At 41.5% G+C, this 16,704-nt stretch overlaps 1 protein-coding gene across 2 annotated transcripts in view; it reads left to right on the top strand.

Annotated features, from left to right (window-relative positions):
• The window catches only part of arhgap27 (Rho GTPase activating protein 27), a 29,866-nt gene extending 13,707 nt beyond the window's left edge, over window positions 1-16,159 (top strand). Inside the window, exons 2-17 of one of the 2 annotated variants that reach the window (XM_069664327.1) lie at window positions 2,262-2,735; window positions 4,147-4,389; window positions 4,721-4,801; window positions 5,411-5,533; window positions 7,134-7,220; window positions 9,336-9,403; window positions 9,538-9,625; window positions 11,652-11,753; window positions 12,004-12,102; window positions 13,293-13,398; window positions 13,522-13,656; window positions 13,863-13,961; window positions 14,066-14,143; window positions 14,287-14,418; window positions 14,596-14,701; window positions 14,798-16,159. In XM_069664327.1, the coding sequence (XP_069520428.1) occupies window positions 2,262-2,735; window positions 4,147-4,389; window positions 4,721-4,801; window positions 5,411-5,533; window positions 7,134-7,220; window positions 9,336-9,403; window positions 9,538-9,625; window positions 11,652-11,753; window positions 12,004-12,102; window positions 13,293-13,398; window positions 13,522-13,656; window positions 13,863-13,961; window positions 14,066-14,143; window positions 14,287-14,418; window positions 14,596-14,701; window positions 14,798-14,975 (2,199 nt within the window). In that variant the 3' untranslated portion in view covers window positions 14,976-16,159. Of the gene's footprint in view, window positions 1-2,261; window positions 2,736-4,146; window positions 4,390-4,720; window positions 4,802-5,410; window positions 5,534-7,133; window positions 7,221-9,335; window positions 9,404-9,537; window positions 9,644-11,651; window positions 11,754-12,003; window positions 12,103-13,292; window positions 13,399-13,521; window positions 13,657-13,862; window positions 13,962-14,065; window positions 14,144-14,286; window positions 14,419-14,595; window positions 14,702-14,797 lie in introns of both variants that reach the window. The other variant, XM_069664328.1, reaches the window with a different exon arrangement.
• Window positions 16,160-16,704: the final 545 nt, after the last annotated feature.

Raw genomic sequence — 16,704 nt, 5'->3', positions numbered from 1 at the left:
TCTTTTTTTTTTAAAGAAAGTTTAAGTGCTAATCTCCGAGGTCTCCGTTTTGTTCTCTTTGGTGATAAACAGTAATTGTGGGAGCACACTTCCCAGATATCCAGACAGTGCTGCATGTGTGACGTCCACGGTTGGCTCCGGTTGTAACTCTTGATTTTCCTGGCTGACGGTCGCTTTCCTTTTCAGACTGTTTGCTTCATCTGAGCGTCGAGTTTGTTTCTTCTTCTTTGGATTTTCACTTCTTGTTGAAGTTGTATCTGTAGTCATCCATCTTTTCTTTGTTTGTTCAGCCATAGTAGATTACCGTTTACTCGCAACACTTGCAGAGAGCGGAAAAGCAGCCGCTTAGCTCCACCTACCCTCTCTGGCAGACCAACCACTGCTGGCTGATGGAAAACGATATTAGACTAAAATGACTTGAACAGGGCCTAATATATTCAATAGGAAGGAAGTACGATAAAATCTACAACATAAAATGTAGTGGATTAGAAGTATCAAGTAGATAAACATGGGAAATACTTGCATGAAGTAACAGTACCTTAAATTTTCATGCAAGAACACTACAGAAGTCAATGCACTTTCCACCACAGCCTGTCGGCCTCCTTACCTTACATGTCTTTACAGCATTGCATATTTAGCACAGCGATGATCAGATGCAGACAGATAAAGGTCTCAGGTCTTGGTAAATATAGACTGTGAGGCTAGCTGAGAGACAAGAGGTAGTTATAAATGCAGTCTGAAAGTGTCAGCAGGCTCTCTTGTCATTATGACAGCGTTTAAAAGACTCTGCAAGGCGGTTAATCCCAGAAGTCTCTCTGTGATGGGGAATGGTCTCAGTGGAGCACAGGTGAGAAAAGAACAACTTCTGTTTGTACTTTGGCAGGGGTAATTTCAACTGTGATACCATTTATTGCGCCACAGTTTGAGGACAGATGCGACCTTTCATTGCCGCTCAGTTTCACTCAAATTGTGGTTCTTTTAAACAAAGTAGTTGTGACGATGGAGGAAATTTGCATGACATGAAGCAAGTGGTATCAAGAGCTCTGTTCATGAAAGTAACGTGACATTGAGGTTACAGCAGCTTCCTCTTTTACACAAAAAGGCAGTTTGTATTAAATGAAAGGTAAGATTAGAATGTTCTACTGTTGAGGTACAAGGTTTGAGTCATATAAACATCAGTATTCTGACAAAAGGCAAAAACAACATATTTTATAACCTATTAGCTATCTTCACACAACAGCTAACATTCATCATCTTCCAAGCTAACATTACTATTTGAAAGTCTTACAGGATACTATGGAAAATTCCTGACTTGCATTACCATTAGCTTATGGTGCGTCAGCATTTTAGTTTGCTAACTAGGCAGGCTATGCTAACATGTAAGCTCAATAACAGGAGAGTAACTTCTAATAACTTCTAGCTAAAATTACAGTTATCAAGAAATGTAATGATTTCCTCTTTTATCATGTAACAATTTCAAATGGTCATGTTAGCTAGGAAGTAGTTGAATGCTAACGTTAGCTGTTGTTTGACTGTGATAATGGGCAATCAAATACCAGTAGTTGGTTTAACTTGAAATATTGCTCATAGGAAATGTAGCTAGCATTACCATTTGTGATGCTAACATTAGCTGTGACTATTTTTAGGAACTTTGTTCACATTTCTGTCTTAAAACAGGTTTCAACAGCCATAAGGCACTGTAAGCTGTGTATGACGTTAGCTAATGAGTTTCAAATTTGTTGTATGGAGTTTATTTTTATTTATCATGTGCTCATCGAAGCTGTCTCTCAAAAGCAGACCACAGATTGGCACATTATTTGCTTTGGCAGGATGATAATTACAGACGTAAACTCGACACTGTTCTGACTTGAGAGCATTAAACTCCTTTGTGTGGGCGTTTCTATGCGAGAAAATGGATGTAGAATTAGGTTATGTTCATTGTTGTGGGAGGAACAACTCTGTGGTGCAGGTTTGTTTTTTTTCAGCTGTAGGCTACTTCCTGTGCTCTTTAAGATGCGGAAGAATTATGTAATGAGAGTTATACTAAGAACAGCAGGCTGAAGGCTGGTACTTCACACCTTTTGACACATCTTTCATCATCGAAGTTCTGTATAAAAGTGTCAGACAAGTCTTTTGCAAGCTTGTTTGACTATTTTACGAAAGCACACTCTCATTGTCCCGACATTAACCTTCATTCTAATCCGTAGAAGATTTTATGCATACTTGAGGCTCTAAATATATGTTTTTTGGCCTTTTTGCAGGTGGAGAATGAAACTCTCAGATCAGCTGTGTACGTCAATGTAGCACAACTCCGCCAGAGCATCTCAGAGTCTCCCCCTTCGGCTCCTTCGTCATACTCTCCTTCCTACCTTGACCCAGAGGGATGGGAGGTGCATGTTGACCAAGAAAGTGGACAAGAGTACTACTACCACCCCTCAACGGGGCGCACCACCTGGGACAGCCCATTTCTAGACTCCCCCACAGACCTTGAGCCACCTCCAGAAGAGGAACCTTGTTCCCCCTCACCTCCTCAGTCTCCTGCCCTTTCTCCGTCCACCGCCTCCCCCTCAGGGTGGACATCAGAGTGGGAGCAGTTAGTGGATGAGAGCAGCGGTCGCCCTTACTTCTACAACCCGATGTCTGGGGAAACGTCCTGGGAGCCTCCAGAGCAGCTGAGCCCGTATCCCGCTCAGATGGAGCCGATGAGTGTGCACAGGTTTCACGAGGACGGGCCGGTAAGGACAGCCTGGCTGCTCTACTTTAGCCCCTACTGTCTCCTGTTTTAGCTTCACCCAGGGGAAAGATGTAAATACAGTCTGCTTTTAATGGGATTAAATCTCCAGCACCTACATAGCAGACAGGACTCATTTTCATTAGAAAAGCCCACAGCACCAGTGCAGAAAGCCCCAAACAGTTGTGCCCCTAACTTTAAAAGAACATATAGATTTGTCCTCATTTTGAATACATATTTTTAAGTGTTTAAGACAATCATAAAACTCAAGGCAAGCCGGGAAATGTTCAAATGATAAGAACAAAGCACTTCAGATGGTTTTCAGCTACTTTTCTTCACAAAAAAGCAACAAATGACCCCTTTTTTTGTCCCATAATTTTTGAGCTGAAGAACAATGTTAATGGGCCAAGAAAGAAATATCGTTTGAGGACATGGAGTCGCTGTGAAGTATTTATCAAAGTCACATTCAAGTCCTTGAACTCAATAAATGGGGTCAGTGGAAAATGATTCAGCTGACATTATTTAGAAAGATGAAGCAACTTTTCAACACAAAACCTGAACTCAGAAAAAGACCAGTCATTGTCAGACCGAAGCATTATCGCAATGGTTCCCTATCTTGAGGTCAGACTCTGCAAGTGATGATTAAAGGAAATTAGTCGGTTTCTGTGAAATACTGTATGAAGCTAAAGCTAGCAAATGATTAGCTTAGCTAGCCTAGCATAAAGTCAGGGAGAAGCAGCTAGTCTGGCTGTCCAAAGTTAAAGCTCCAGGTAGTAGCTGCGCTTTGCCAACATGGCACCATTTAACCACAGATTGTTATTTTTAGACTTTTGTACAGATAAGATACACAAGATTCAACGTGTCTGAATGTTATGGATGCATGTAATCCAGCTAATGAAATGTTGTTAATGAAATAATGACCGCAGGAAGAGTAGCTACTGTTTAAGACAGAAGGTAATGTGGGTCTTAATAAATAAACAAATAATCAAAATGTCTTAATCTGTTGGACAGAGCCAGGCTAACCTTTTCAGTCTTTATGCTAAGCTAGCTGCTAGCTGTAGCTTTACATTTACCCTACAAACATGCAAGTGGTCTCAATTTTTTCATATAAGTCTGGATTTTTTTTTTCATTTTTAATTAAATATATTCCCTTTTGTGAATTACTGTCAGCGTGACCTAAAACATTTTTAAATCAATCTGAAATGAGAACATTTATATAAAGGCAATATAAAAACAACTCATTGACACATGCAACCCGTGATAGGGAGTTTAAAGGAGGCATCTCTTGACCTCAAGGGGTCACAAGCCCTGGAAAATAACATTAATAATAATAATGCAATATATTCTAATAGTCCTTTCAAGTTTTTGTGAATGATTTTTAGAATTATGTGTTTCCACCTTCTGTGAATCCCCAGCCTCCTCTTCCTGAAGAGGACTACCCCTCGGAGGATTACCCCGCTCCTGATCCACCAGAGCCCTACGACCAGCTCCAGCTTGCCACAGGCCCTCCCACCCTCCCTAAAGAGTACACCCTCAGCCACGTGAGCCGGACCATCATCCCCAGGGCCAACCTGGACCGAAGTACCCCGAGTGGTTGGAACCTCACTGTGGAACCCAGCGGGACCTGGGTGTTCACCAGTGAACACTCTCCGGAGCAGGTAGAACCAAGGACAGAGGGCGTGGTGGAAGACAGAATTTAAGATCTTAAATGTTGCGTTCAAAACACTCTCAGAGCGTTGGACATTTCTGAAACAGTTTATTGCGTGGTGCTTTATGTTTCAAAAAGTAGGAATTGACGTAAGATTTACTTTTAGAAAGGCCACCATGACGCCTGATTGCAGAACATGTTTTTGGCCATCTCTCATAGGTCAATATAAATCCATCTAATTGCAAATTTAAAGTGGACAACTCTTGGTACATCTTTTTATTACGGTTAAAAAAAAGGTGCATTTGAATCTTTTTTAACTCCTAAATGTTGTTGTGTAACAGTGGATCAAGTCCGTGGATGATCGAGGGCAGACCTACTACTATCTGAGGGACGGCTCCAAGTCTCAATGGCACCTGCCTGAGGTAAAGATCCTTCACTGCGTGGGGATAAGTAAATAAAAACTTTCCACTTTGTTTATGGAAATATTTATAATTAAGCACATGAATCTAGCCTGAAAGAAGTTTCAAATTACTCTTGTCTGGTTTAAAGTGGTAAGCTAGAAGATCTCAGCTTCGTTCTTTCATCTGAGCGTCGAGTTTGTTTCTTTTTCTTTGGATTTTCACTTCTTGTTGAAGTTGTATCTGTAGTCATCCATCTTTTCTTTGTTTGTTCAGCCATAGTAGATTACTGTTTACTCGCAAAACACTTGCAGAGAGCGGAAAAGCAGCTGCTTAGCTCCGCCTACCCTCTCTGGCAGACTAACCACTGCTGGGTCATGGAAAATGCGTCACCAACTGGGCAGAAGCACCAGTCTGTCATACTGCAAATGCAAAGGCTTTCATCAGTGGGCCAACCGGCTCAATCACCATTGTGTTACCTCATTCGGTGATAGATAGTGACTTAACAGACATTTATTTGAGTGAAAATCTTCGAGATTATGACTTTAAAGTAAAACAGGTCACTTCATCTCTCAAGTTTTCAAAATGTTGTGTTACAATGAAACCAAATGATCTGTGTTTTGGTCCCTCCAGGCCCCGGTAGCTCTTGGCCTGTCCAGGATGGAGAACGGTGTCGAGGCAGACAACGTGTCAGTCTTCAAAAACTGGAGACACACCATGGGACCTGCGCAGCTCAGCCAAGCCTCGGATGAAGGGGTACGCACGCATGCTCTCACTCACACTCAGACCTGCATGTACATGTAACACACACTCAGGGTGTGTCAGTCAACTTAAACAGAAAGCTCCAGTCAGGCAGAAGTGGTGAGTGTGAGTCCCTGTTTAACAGCCGACACTCCCAGGTTTTTAAACCCTTATTTAGCAAGGCAAATCGAGTGTAGTGCACTCGTATTTACACTGACAGCTTGAGGACGGAGCTGCACAGGGAGCTACAATTGTACACAAACAAATACAAATAAGGGCTTTTTCCTTCTGAGCAACTCGTTTGAATCAGACAGAGGTTCAACACTGTGCTCAAGGGCACACTAGTGGTGGCATTTAAGTTCAGGGCTGGGCTCTGTGTTTATTTCTTTTACCTTAGAGTTAACAAAAAGAGATCTTATTCTAATCTAAATATTGTTTTAAGATGTGTTTTTAATCTTTTTTCCTTATTTTCTATTGATTTTCGCACATACAAGGTACAATAATAACACAATATATTGCAAAAAGTAAATATATACGGTAGATATACACAGTAGAATAGTAGAATGTATACACATTTATACAAAAGTTGGAATATCAAAAGTACTCGCTATGCAAAATGGCTTTTTCAGAGTGCAAACTAAGCAGCATTCAAGGTCCTTTTCTTGTATACACAACATTATAATTTATACACTTAAGTTATCATCTAGTGCAACTGGATTAGATATAAAATGGGACTTAATATGCTCTGCTTGAGTTTGTTGTAGGGTAATTAACAACGTTATCTTTCGTTAAGTACAAAATGATACCCTGCTAATCCCACCGAAGCTTCATACAACTCCATAACAAAGAGCAGATATTATCTCTGAAAGTGGCATAAAACTAGTTCAGTCAAAGGTAGGTAGAGGAGTAGAGGTAGATGTACTCAAGTAGAATAGAAGACAAACAGTTCCGTGCATGCTGATTGTTTATTGTGTCATACCAAAACAACGGACATTAGTCTGCTGCAGGAAGACGTTCCACCAGATATTGGAACGTGGCTGCAGGGATTGGCTTTCAATCAGCTACAGGAGCATCACCGGTGTTGATTGATAATGTCTGGCTCACTGTCAGTTTTCCAGTTCATCCTAAAGGTGTTGGATGGAGTTGAGGTCAAGGTGCTTCCACACTAAACTGGAAAGAAAGAGTTCTTTATAGATCTGGTTTTAGGATGTTTAATAGGAAAGGGACAAATGCAAAACTAGAGACACAAAGTGGGACGCACAGTTTGGGCCTGGCCTAAGCCACCAGACAGAAAGTAACCATAAGTATGTAGGCAACCGCGTCTTTCTTCGCCATATAGCGTCTGTTTTTATCAATGTAAAGAATGGACTTCATGATAAAGATACATAAACACATTCAAGAGGAAAAATGACCATGCAATTACTTAAATACAAATAAATAAAGCAACAGGAAGCAGTTATAAATGCCCAAGAAACTTATGCTACTGCTTTTTCCCACCATAGACATATAAAGACATAAATGAGAAGATATCTGAATATTATTCTAAATTTAATTTTCAATGCCTTATTATTTCTATAAATTCTAAATCCTAAATTTTCCCTCTGCTGTTCTTCAGAGGTTCGTCCCAACTCACAGGAGGAACACGTCGGACTACAGCAGCGACAGCTCCAGCACGGGAAACTCTCCGGAGACGCAGCACAACGTGAGTGCAACATTTGTCCTGCCAGTCCGGTCTGCTGATACTAGTTACTGCAGGAAAAACACGGGACTGAGCTGTTGAGTTATCGAGTGCTGCGACCTGCCCTGGTGTCTGAATGGTGTTCTGTGTCTCTCCCTGAAGGCGTTTGGGTTTAGACCCTGGAGAAACCCCTATTATCTGACATCGAGGTGGCTGCGGTACAATGTGGGTGGTTAGTTTGAGAGTTCACTGAGCTTCATGCATAGATAGCAGCGTCTATCTATGATGGGCAATAGGTGCAACTTGAGATCACTTAAGGAGCATGTGTTGTACTTTAAAATGTTTCACTCCTTGCATCAAAGATTTTTTGGTTATTTAAACTCTCCTGTTGCTCGTTTTAGGATGCATTTCCACCTCTGTGTTGCATGTTACAATCAAACTGCCCACCTGATAAATGTACTGTTTACATTCCCACTGTCATCTTTACCTTCTGGGAGAATCTGAGCTTATGACCTGTTGCATTCAGGTTGTTAATCAGCCACACAATTTACTGCAAACGTTTGATTTGTAAATCTGCAGTGAACAACCAAGAATAGCAGCGTTGACAAAAGAATAAACACATAAGATATAGCCACACAGTTCCACAAAATGCTTCATGACAGTAATGATCTTAGTTGTTAGAGCCCCCCTCCAGTGAGAATCCAGTTTTTAACCTTGTAAACATCTCCATGTGGTGTTCTTCATGTGCTACAAGACATATCAGGGACAACATCAGCAGTCATCTCCGTGGCTGGGCCTGTCTGCTTTTAAACTGCAGTGTACCAAGGACAGGCTGAACAACACGCTTTCAGACTGGCAGGTTTGTGACGTCACAAACCTAAGGAGCCAATCCCATTAATGGACCGGGTGACGCTATGCATATCATTATGTGTAACCTATGGCAACCACTTAGGCGATGTGCCAGCCAGCTGTAACCGTCATCGTCATTTTTGCGAACTCACTACTGACTGCTAACGTTAACGTTGCTACGGCTAATTACTACATTTCAAGCTAGCTAAGTTTCAACGAGTTGCCACTAAACGATGGCAGAGACGTGTTTTGTTTTTGCGACGGAGGGGGCGGTTGGAAATGTGCATAGTGGGCGGGGCCTATGTAGATTCAGGAATTTTTAATGAGGGAGAAGGAGGAGATGCCTTGGGAGGATTTTAAAGGTAATTATTATTTCAAGCAGAGCATTTTATATGTCTTAAAACATGACTGGAGCTGCTCTTTAATACAAAATGTCTTTCCAGTAGACTTTTAATTCAATCACAGTCCTGAAAAATGCCTGAACAGCTTATAGGGCTGCTTATCGCTTGTAGTAGGAGGTTATTAATAAATTGCCGACAACAGAAATGCTCAAAATTTGTACATCAAATAATAAGACTGGCTATATTGTACATTATTCTTATTATAAACAAAACTCACTCAAAAGAGCAGAGCCCACACTCAATTGATCCATCAGTCGAATGTGCCTGAAATGTTCCTTCTTTCCCATGAACAACTGCTCGCTGAACAGCTGCAGCTACGGCTGACGTTCACTATAAATACCAGCGCCCAGTTCCTTTAAGTTTCACCAAGCTCTATTTTTCAGACTATATATATGTGACCCATTTTTATGCCTCCGTTTCAGTGACAGCCTTGGCCAGAGGCATTGTGTTTCCAGGTTATCCGTCTGTCTCGTGCACGCAGGAAGGCCTTGAAAGAATTACCCTAAAGTTTGGCACAAACGTCCGCTTGGAGTCAAAGATGACCTGATTAGATTTTGGCAGTCTGAGGTTAAAGGTCATGGTCACTGTGAGTGTCAGAGAAAAGGAGGGGGAGAAATAAAGTGCTGGGAGGCTGACTGATGCATGTTGGCAGGAAGAACAGGAAGACACTCTCCCTTTCTGCAGTTTGACACATAAATGGATGATCAATTCATGACTTTGTAGTATATGAGGGATATAAGGAAGTAATTGTGCACGGATTGTAAGAGAGAAGGTTGGTTGTAAAGGCTGCCTGCATGGCTTTATTGACCATGTTTGTATAAAACACTGGAGCTCTGTGTCTTTCATATCCTCTCATAACTTCTTTTAACTTCATCTTTTTTATTCGCAGGTGCAGAACTTGGAGAAAGCTGGAATTCTCAACAAAACAAAAGTGTGCGAGAACGGCAAGAAAGTCAGGTGAGCTTCACACAGACGGGACAGTCTCACGTTTCAGTTTTCGGTGTGTTTGGACTCGTGTGTCATCTCCCCCAAAGCTCTCCGACTCTTTGTTCTGAAGTAGTGATGTGTTTTTTTTGTTTTTCCCATTTCAGGAAAAACTGGACCCAGACGTGGACGGTGCTCCTCGGAGGAGTGCTGACGTTCCACAAAGACCCAAAGTCTGCAGCAACGGGGGCCTCGGTACGACATACTCTTCAAGTTAGTGTGCGGTGATGGAATATTACAAACTAGATTTACTCCTGTGAGTAGAAAGTTAGGTACTTTTACTGTAGCATTCACTCTTGATGCTACTTCACTCTACTCCACTATCTTTCAGAGGCTTTCACAGTGGTATTACTGTTGGTTCCACTGTCGCAAAGACAACTGGACCGCTTTCTGTTTCCCTCAGAGCCTAACAAAGAACTGTAAGACTCCCCGACCTGACAAATTACATCGTGAAAGTGTAGCATAATACACTGCTCTAGCTCCTAATCCTGAACGGTGTATCTGGTGGATGGTAGTGGTGATCAAAACAAACAAACAGAACTGCAGCACTCACGCACTCCATCCATCCATCCATCCATTATCTTCTGCTTATCTGGGGCTGCGTCCCGGTGGCAGCAGTCTAAGCAAGGTGACCCAGACGTCCCTCTCCCCAGCATCGTTTTCCACCTCCTCCTGGGGGATTCCGAGGCGTTCCCAGGCCAGGCGGGATATACAATCCCTCCAGCAAGTTCTGGGTCTGACCTGGGGTCTCCTCCCAGTTGGGAGAGGCGCCCAGGAGGCATCATAATCAGATGCCCAAACCACCTCGACTGGCTCCTTTCTATGCGAAGGAGAAGCGGCTCTACTCCGAGCTCCCTCCTGATGTCCGAGCTCCTTACCCTATCTCTGAGGCTGAGCCCAGACACCCTGCAGAGGAAACTAAATTCAACCTCATTCTTTCAGTCACAACCCAAAGCTCGTGATCATAGGTGAGAACTGGAGCGTAGATCGAGTGCTAATCGAAAGCTTTGCCTTCAGGCTCAGCTTCCTCTTCACCATGATGGTCCGCTACGACGCCCGCATCACTGCTGATGCTGCATTGGTCCGCCTGTAGATCTCAGGATCCATTTTACCCTCACTGTACGATAGAAAAGAAGAAGATTAATGTTAGAGGAACACTGTTCTTTTTGCTTGTTTTAAAAACTACATCCATCCATTATCTATTCTGCTTATCCTGTTCAGGGTCGAGGCGGGGCTGGAGCCTATCCCAGCTCTCATTGGGCGAAAGGCGGGGATACACAATATTAAAATGTTACAATTTCATTTAGCAGACGCTTTTGTCCAAAGCGACGTACATCTGAGAGTTAATACGACACAAGCAACGATCGAGACAGGAGGGAACAAAGTCAGGAAGAGCCAACAAACAGCTTCAAGTGCGATCGGACACTGGTGCCAACAGGCAGTGTAGAGGACGTTTGCACTGTTTTTGACTGATACACCTGCACTGTTCCTGACTGATACACCTGCACTGATCCTGACTGATACACCTGCACTGATCCTGACTGATACACCTGCACTGTTCCTGACTGATACACCTGCACTGATCCTGACTGATACACCTGCACTGTGCCTGACACATAGAGACAGACTCTACATTCACACCTACAATTTTAGAGTCACTAATGAACCTAACGAGCATGTCTTTGGACTGTGGGAGGAAGCCGGAGAACCCACGCATGCACGTGATAACTATTAGCAAAAAACTTGTCTCTTGTCACTTTAAGTTGCAGAGACTTTGACTTTAGTGAAGGATGTGAATATTTCCTCCACCTCAGTTTGACTCACAGGAGCAGAAATTGTTCATCCTGTGTTCATAAGAAGCTCTGACACCTGAATGCAGCTCGTGTTGCATTCTGAACATTTCTCAGACACTTCTCCAGAGTGAGAACTTGTGAGAAATAACTGGCCTGAAGCGTCAACACATTGCCTGAAACGTAATTTTCATTCACTCTTCTCTTCGGTATCACGTTTCACACCTAATAAAGAAAATGAAACACAAACCCGCAGTGTGATGCAGGCTGATGTGTCGCCTCTATGAGGAGCGACAGCACGGTCGAGCCCTCAGGCAAGAAGCTGACGGGGTCAGTCGCAGCTTTTGTTCAAGCGTGGCTCGCTTCGTGGAATGTGGCGCCGTCAGTTTCGTAAACAGCTGTTTTTTCTCCCTTTTTTTTCCTCCGTGCAGAACAAAACCAATCAGATTGTCCCGGAGGTGACGGTGGACCTGCGGGGAGCGACGATTGGCTGGGCGTCGAAGGACAAATCCAGCAAAAAGAATGTTTTAGAGGTGTGTTCGCTTGTAGACGAAGGAGGAATGCAAAGTGTGCCATTGAAGGGGTGTTGGTATCTTAAGCAAACAACACGTGTGCTTTTATTTTGAGCTCTCTGATCTCCATTTAAGAATAGTGTGTCAACTGTCAATGTCTTCTCCTTAGCTAAATCTCATGCTTTTATATCCGATCATAGAATAAGGGATGAGAGTTAAATGTGTTTGTGCGCACTTGAATAACTTTAATATCCCACTATCTCTCTTCCAGTTAAAGGGGAAGAACGGCGTGGAGTTTCTGATTCAGTACGATACAGAAAGCATCATCAGCGACTGGCACAAAGTGTTAGTGGACACCATACGACAACTGGTAAGTCTGCTCATCGTCAAGATGGACATTTCCCAGCTTTTGTTTATGTCATGACACCAAAGTTCAGTCGCCGAATACAATCATTTTACAGCTTGTTCTTCAACTAAATATTTTGTCCTTCTCTCCCGAGCTTGACAAATAAAATCTACTGCAGAAGCGGTTTAAGAGGCACATTGTTTCATTGTTTGGTGTTTAAGTTTTTCTCTCTTCAGATGAGACATTTTGCTCGTAATCTGCCGTTTATCGCAGATGTAGACGTCTGTGTCTGTGTCTTAAAGGAGCCGTATCTTTTAAAATGGATATTCTCATATTTTCATGGGTTTCACATTTTTGCGTGTTTATTATTCATAGTGAAAAAGTAAAGCTGCATAATTCTGTGTTTTTCCAGAATTACATTTTTAAAAAGGTCGCCTCTGAAATGGGCCGCTCAGAACAGCCACAGGTTTCTACGTAGAACCTTGCTTTCGCTGAAATCGACCAATCGTCATTCACCATCGTTCACCTCAGGCTGCCTTCTTGCCTTGCCGTTGTCAAGATATCAACTTACCTTTCTGACACCTCCTGGCGATTCTGGCTCGTACATATAAGGCCGAATAACTGATCCTAGAGCAGCCATGTTTTCAACTTTGGAGTGATAGTGCCGTGCGGCTGCTCCCCCATATGGGGGAGGGGCTACGCGGTCACTCCAAATACTGTCAGCCAATCGTGGCTAAGGTCTCTAACCTTTGAATGGCAAAACGGCTTGTTTGTTTCAGGAGGAAGGAGAGGCTCCGAAAAATAATTAAAATAAAATATGTATACAATTTTTAAAACGAAACAAACTTCACCAACGTGATTCAAAAACATGTTAGAATAATATAAAATTGATTGCACAGCTAAAATATGTCCCCTTTAAAACAAGGGATGATAAAGCAGATCAATGCTCTTCAATAGAAAAATAATGACTTAAAATATGTTTTTTTGCATTGAAAATCTTCTTAAATTACTGACAGATCAAGTTCTTTTTAATAAAAATACACTATAAGGAAAGTTACAGACAAAAATATGACAAACCTTTGTGACTAATCTGTTCATTTTGGACAATACAGCTCATTAAACACTTAAATATATAGGTTAAAAACTGTGCAGGCTAACCTGTGTGATACTTATTACTGATACTGATTTAATCACTCTGCATGTGCGTTCATCAGGAGTACCAGGACCACCACTCAGAGGAGGATGACAGTGACCTGTACGAGAAGATCGCCAGCACAGAGCGAGAGGACAAGGTCGCAGGAGGCATCGACAAGAGAAGGCGTAAGCTGAACTAAAAAACACTCTAACATTGTTTAACTGAGGCGTGAATATTCTCGTCATTTTGACCCAGTTTGGTATTAACTCAGGCTACAACCATGTCAATGTCTGATTGCTTCTTTTCAGCCTCCAGGCCGACTGTCACACACTCAACCAGCTCTGCAGGCGAGACGGACCAGAAGAAGGTTCGGACCAAGCTGATGAAGTTCCTCATGAAGCGTCCGACGCTGCAGTCCGTCAAGGAGAAAGGCTACATCAGGGGTGATTTCAAACTGCTGTAACGTGATGTTGCTCTGTCAGGCTAATTGAAGCGGAGACAAAATTAACCCAGAAGTGCCTGATATTTAAGAATATAACCCTACCAGGGTGTTTCGTGTGTTTGTTTTATGTGTTGCAATAATTATCACTTGTTAGGTTACTTCTCCTACTTATACTACTATTACTAATAATGTTGTTTTTCTCTGTAGACAATGTGTTCGGTTGTCATCTGGCCACACTGTGCGCACAGGAGAGGAACACAGTGCCTAGTTTTGTGGATAAATGCATCAAAGCAGTGGAAAGAAGAGGTGATCCACCTTGTTTCTATCACCGTGTTTTATTTTGTTGAAGAATTTGTGCTCTGTAAGATGTTTAGAATGAAACTGAGTGGTGCTGATGTGTTGATCTACAGGTTTAGACATTGATGGACTGTACAGAGTGAGTGGGAACCTCGCTGTCATTCAGAAACTACGCTTCAAGGCCGATCATGGTACAGTTATATTTCACTAAATGACACGACACACAGAGGAGATGATTCACACTGCACGGATGCATTCCTTGCTGTATCACGCTTTAAACAGCAGCGCCCCCTGCTGTGCTTTAATGAGCTCTGCACCTGTTGTGTTAAAACAGAGGAGCTGGACCTCGAGGACGGCCAGTGGGAGGACGTTCACGTCATCACCGGAGCGCTGAAGCTGTTTTTCCGAGAGCTTCCCGAGCCGCTTTTCCCATTCAGCCACTTTAATGACTTCGTCACAGCCATCAGTGAGCAGAGTTTTTAATCCATGAATCTAATTTGATAAAATATCAATTGTTTTATCGATAAACTTTTGTATGTTTGATTGAAGACAGTAAATATTTGAATTAAAGTTCGTCATGCAGCTGCTGGTTGTTAAATGTAGATAAAATTTAAAACGGATTATTAACTTTTGTCTCTTTTAGGAATTCCTGATTACAACACAAAGGTGGATTGCATGTCGAACCTGGTCAGGTCGCTTCCTTCGTCAAATCATGATACCATGAAACTCCTTTTTGGCCATTTATGCAGGTATTCTTATTGGTTTACTTGCATGTTTCCTTTAAACAGTTTGACAACGTGTAATAGATTAAAAAAGACTTTTGTCTCTTTCTTTTTCTCTGACAGGTTGATTCAGTTTGGGGAGGACAATCGCATGACCGTGCAGAATGTAGCCATCGTGTTCGGCCCGACTCTTCTTCGCCCGGAGACGGAGTCGAACAACATCGCCATGCACATGGTCTTCCAGAACCAGATAGTGGAGTTCATCCTGAACGAATACAGGCATATCTTCTACTCCAGCTAAAGCAGTCGCGAGCCTCCAGTGCAGACCTGGGCAAACGTCTCAATGTGCTCGAGTTACTTTGAAGTGCTAGATTTAACTTCTGCATGCACATAAACAGCTTCAGTGCCACGTCTAAAACTCCTCTTGTGAAATACGTTGAAGGGCTCTTCAAGTCTTCTTTGCTCAGAATATTTGAGGTTTAACCGTTTAAAACTAGATAAAGGGATCTTCAAATGTCTTTGAAGCAAGTTTAACCACTGTTTTGTCCAGATTTACTCCATAGGAGGCTGACTGGTAGAACTATCTTTGGCAGTATTGTTTGATTGGAAATGGAGCCTCACAGGTGTAGACAGGTGTGGTTTAGCTTCCCGTCTCAGAGCTTTTGAGGTCGTTGGTGGAAGGAGGACTGTATCAGATTGCTCTTGCTCCCTGACACTCCAGCTGTCTTAATCTCACAAGTCTTTCTTGCCTCTCCTTTCTGGAGATTTTACTTGTTTATGTCTAAATCACAGTGATAATAGAACCCAAGTCAAACCTGGACGGATGCATTAATGCTCTCTTTAAGACATGATCAACCATAGCTTCCATCTTTATTTTAGAAAGTTTAATGACATTTAAATATTGTTTTTAAGTTGCAGTTACAGAATATCACACATGCCAATAACTGAGATTCTAATGTTGTTTTATTGTTCTGAAGACTCATTTTTACCTGTGAATTTTATTGTAATATAGAAATGTATAAAAAGAAATATTAATACCAACATCTGGCTGTGAAGTAGATGATGACATAGAATACAACATATAGTTTATTTTCAATCATGCTGTACGTGAAGAAACTGTAAAATAACACGTTACAAATATGAAATACTTACATACTTTGGCAGTGAAATCAGTGTGACCATGAAACACAAAAGTGTATTCTAGAAAAGATTTATAATCTGTAAATAGAAATAGACGGCATATTTATGCTAAAAGCTGTTGAAAATGCACAAGTTATTCCATAATAAAATAACTTTGTAAAAAAGAATTGTTGTTTATTTCTGTCCAAAAAGAACAACATAAACATTGGAAATATAAACAACTATCTGGTATCATTTTGAAAATGAGACAATAAAGTTTAAATTAGTTTAAAGTTTAAATACAAAAGTATAATCGGTTAAATGTACTTTAATTTTTAGAAGTGAAAGTACTTAGTATGTGTGTTTGAGGAGTGTATTAACGTTTTTTCTTGCAATTAATGTTGCATTACTGTTAAGCTGCCTTTAAATGTTAAATCATGATCAAAGATTAAACTAGTTTATATACTGCTGTGTTATGCTTTTTTTTCATTCAAAGAAGGGAACTAAGTACCAGGAAGTAGTTATACTTGCTCGCTTGATGTTGAATAACTACATTTAAAGCAGCTTTATGCACAAAGCATAAACAAATATTTTATTGTATTTTGGATTTACCCCCATAGTCGTAAAGGTTTTTTTTTTGCTGGTTATGAAACAGAAATTAATTCTAAATTACTCCGTATGACCTACAAAATCAAACCAGACCATCAGCGACTAAATTGATTATTTCTATATAGTTATTTTAATGCCTGAAACTGCTGGTGGGGGGTGGATGCCAGACGAAGCGATTAACTGCACGCTGCCTTTGTTTACCTTTTCCAGTGCAAAAATTTAAAGTGAGTGATACATATGAGTGTTAAAGAAAGCAGGATGATATTTTTTGTTAAAAACCACCACTTAGGAATGTACAGGAC

This window comes from Semicossyphus pulcher, unplaced genomic scaffold (genome assembly GCF_022749685.1).
Source record: "Semicossyphus pulcher isolate SPU_LCO1_2020_fin unplaced genomic scaffold, fSemPul1.0.p SCAF_16, whole genome shotgun sequence".
In the NCBI taxonomy this organism is placed as follows: domain Eukaryota; kingdom Metazoa; phylum Chordata; class Actinopteri; order Labriformes; family Labridae; genus Semicossyphus; species Semicossyphus pulcher.
Note: the sequence above shows the minus strand (reverse complement) of the source record. Positions and strands in the feature narration are given on the sequence as shown.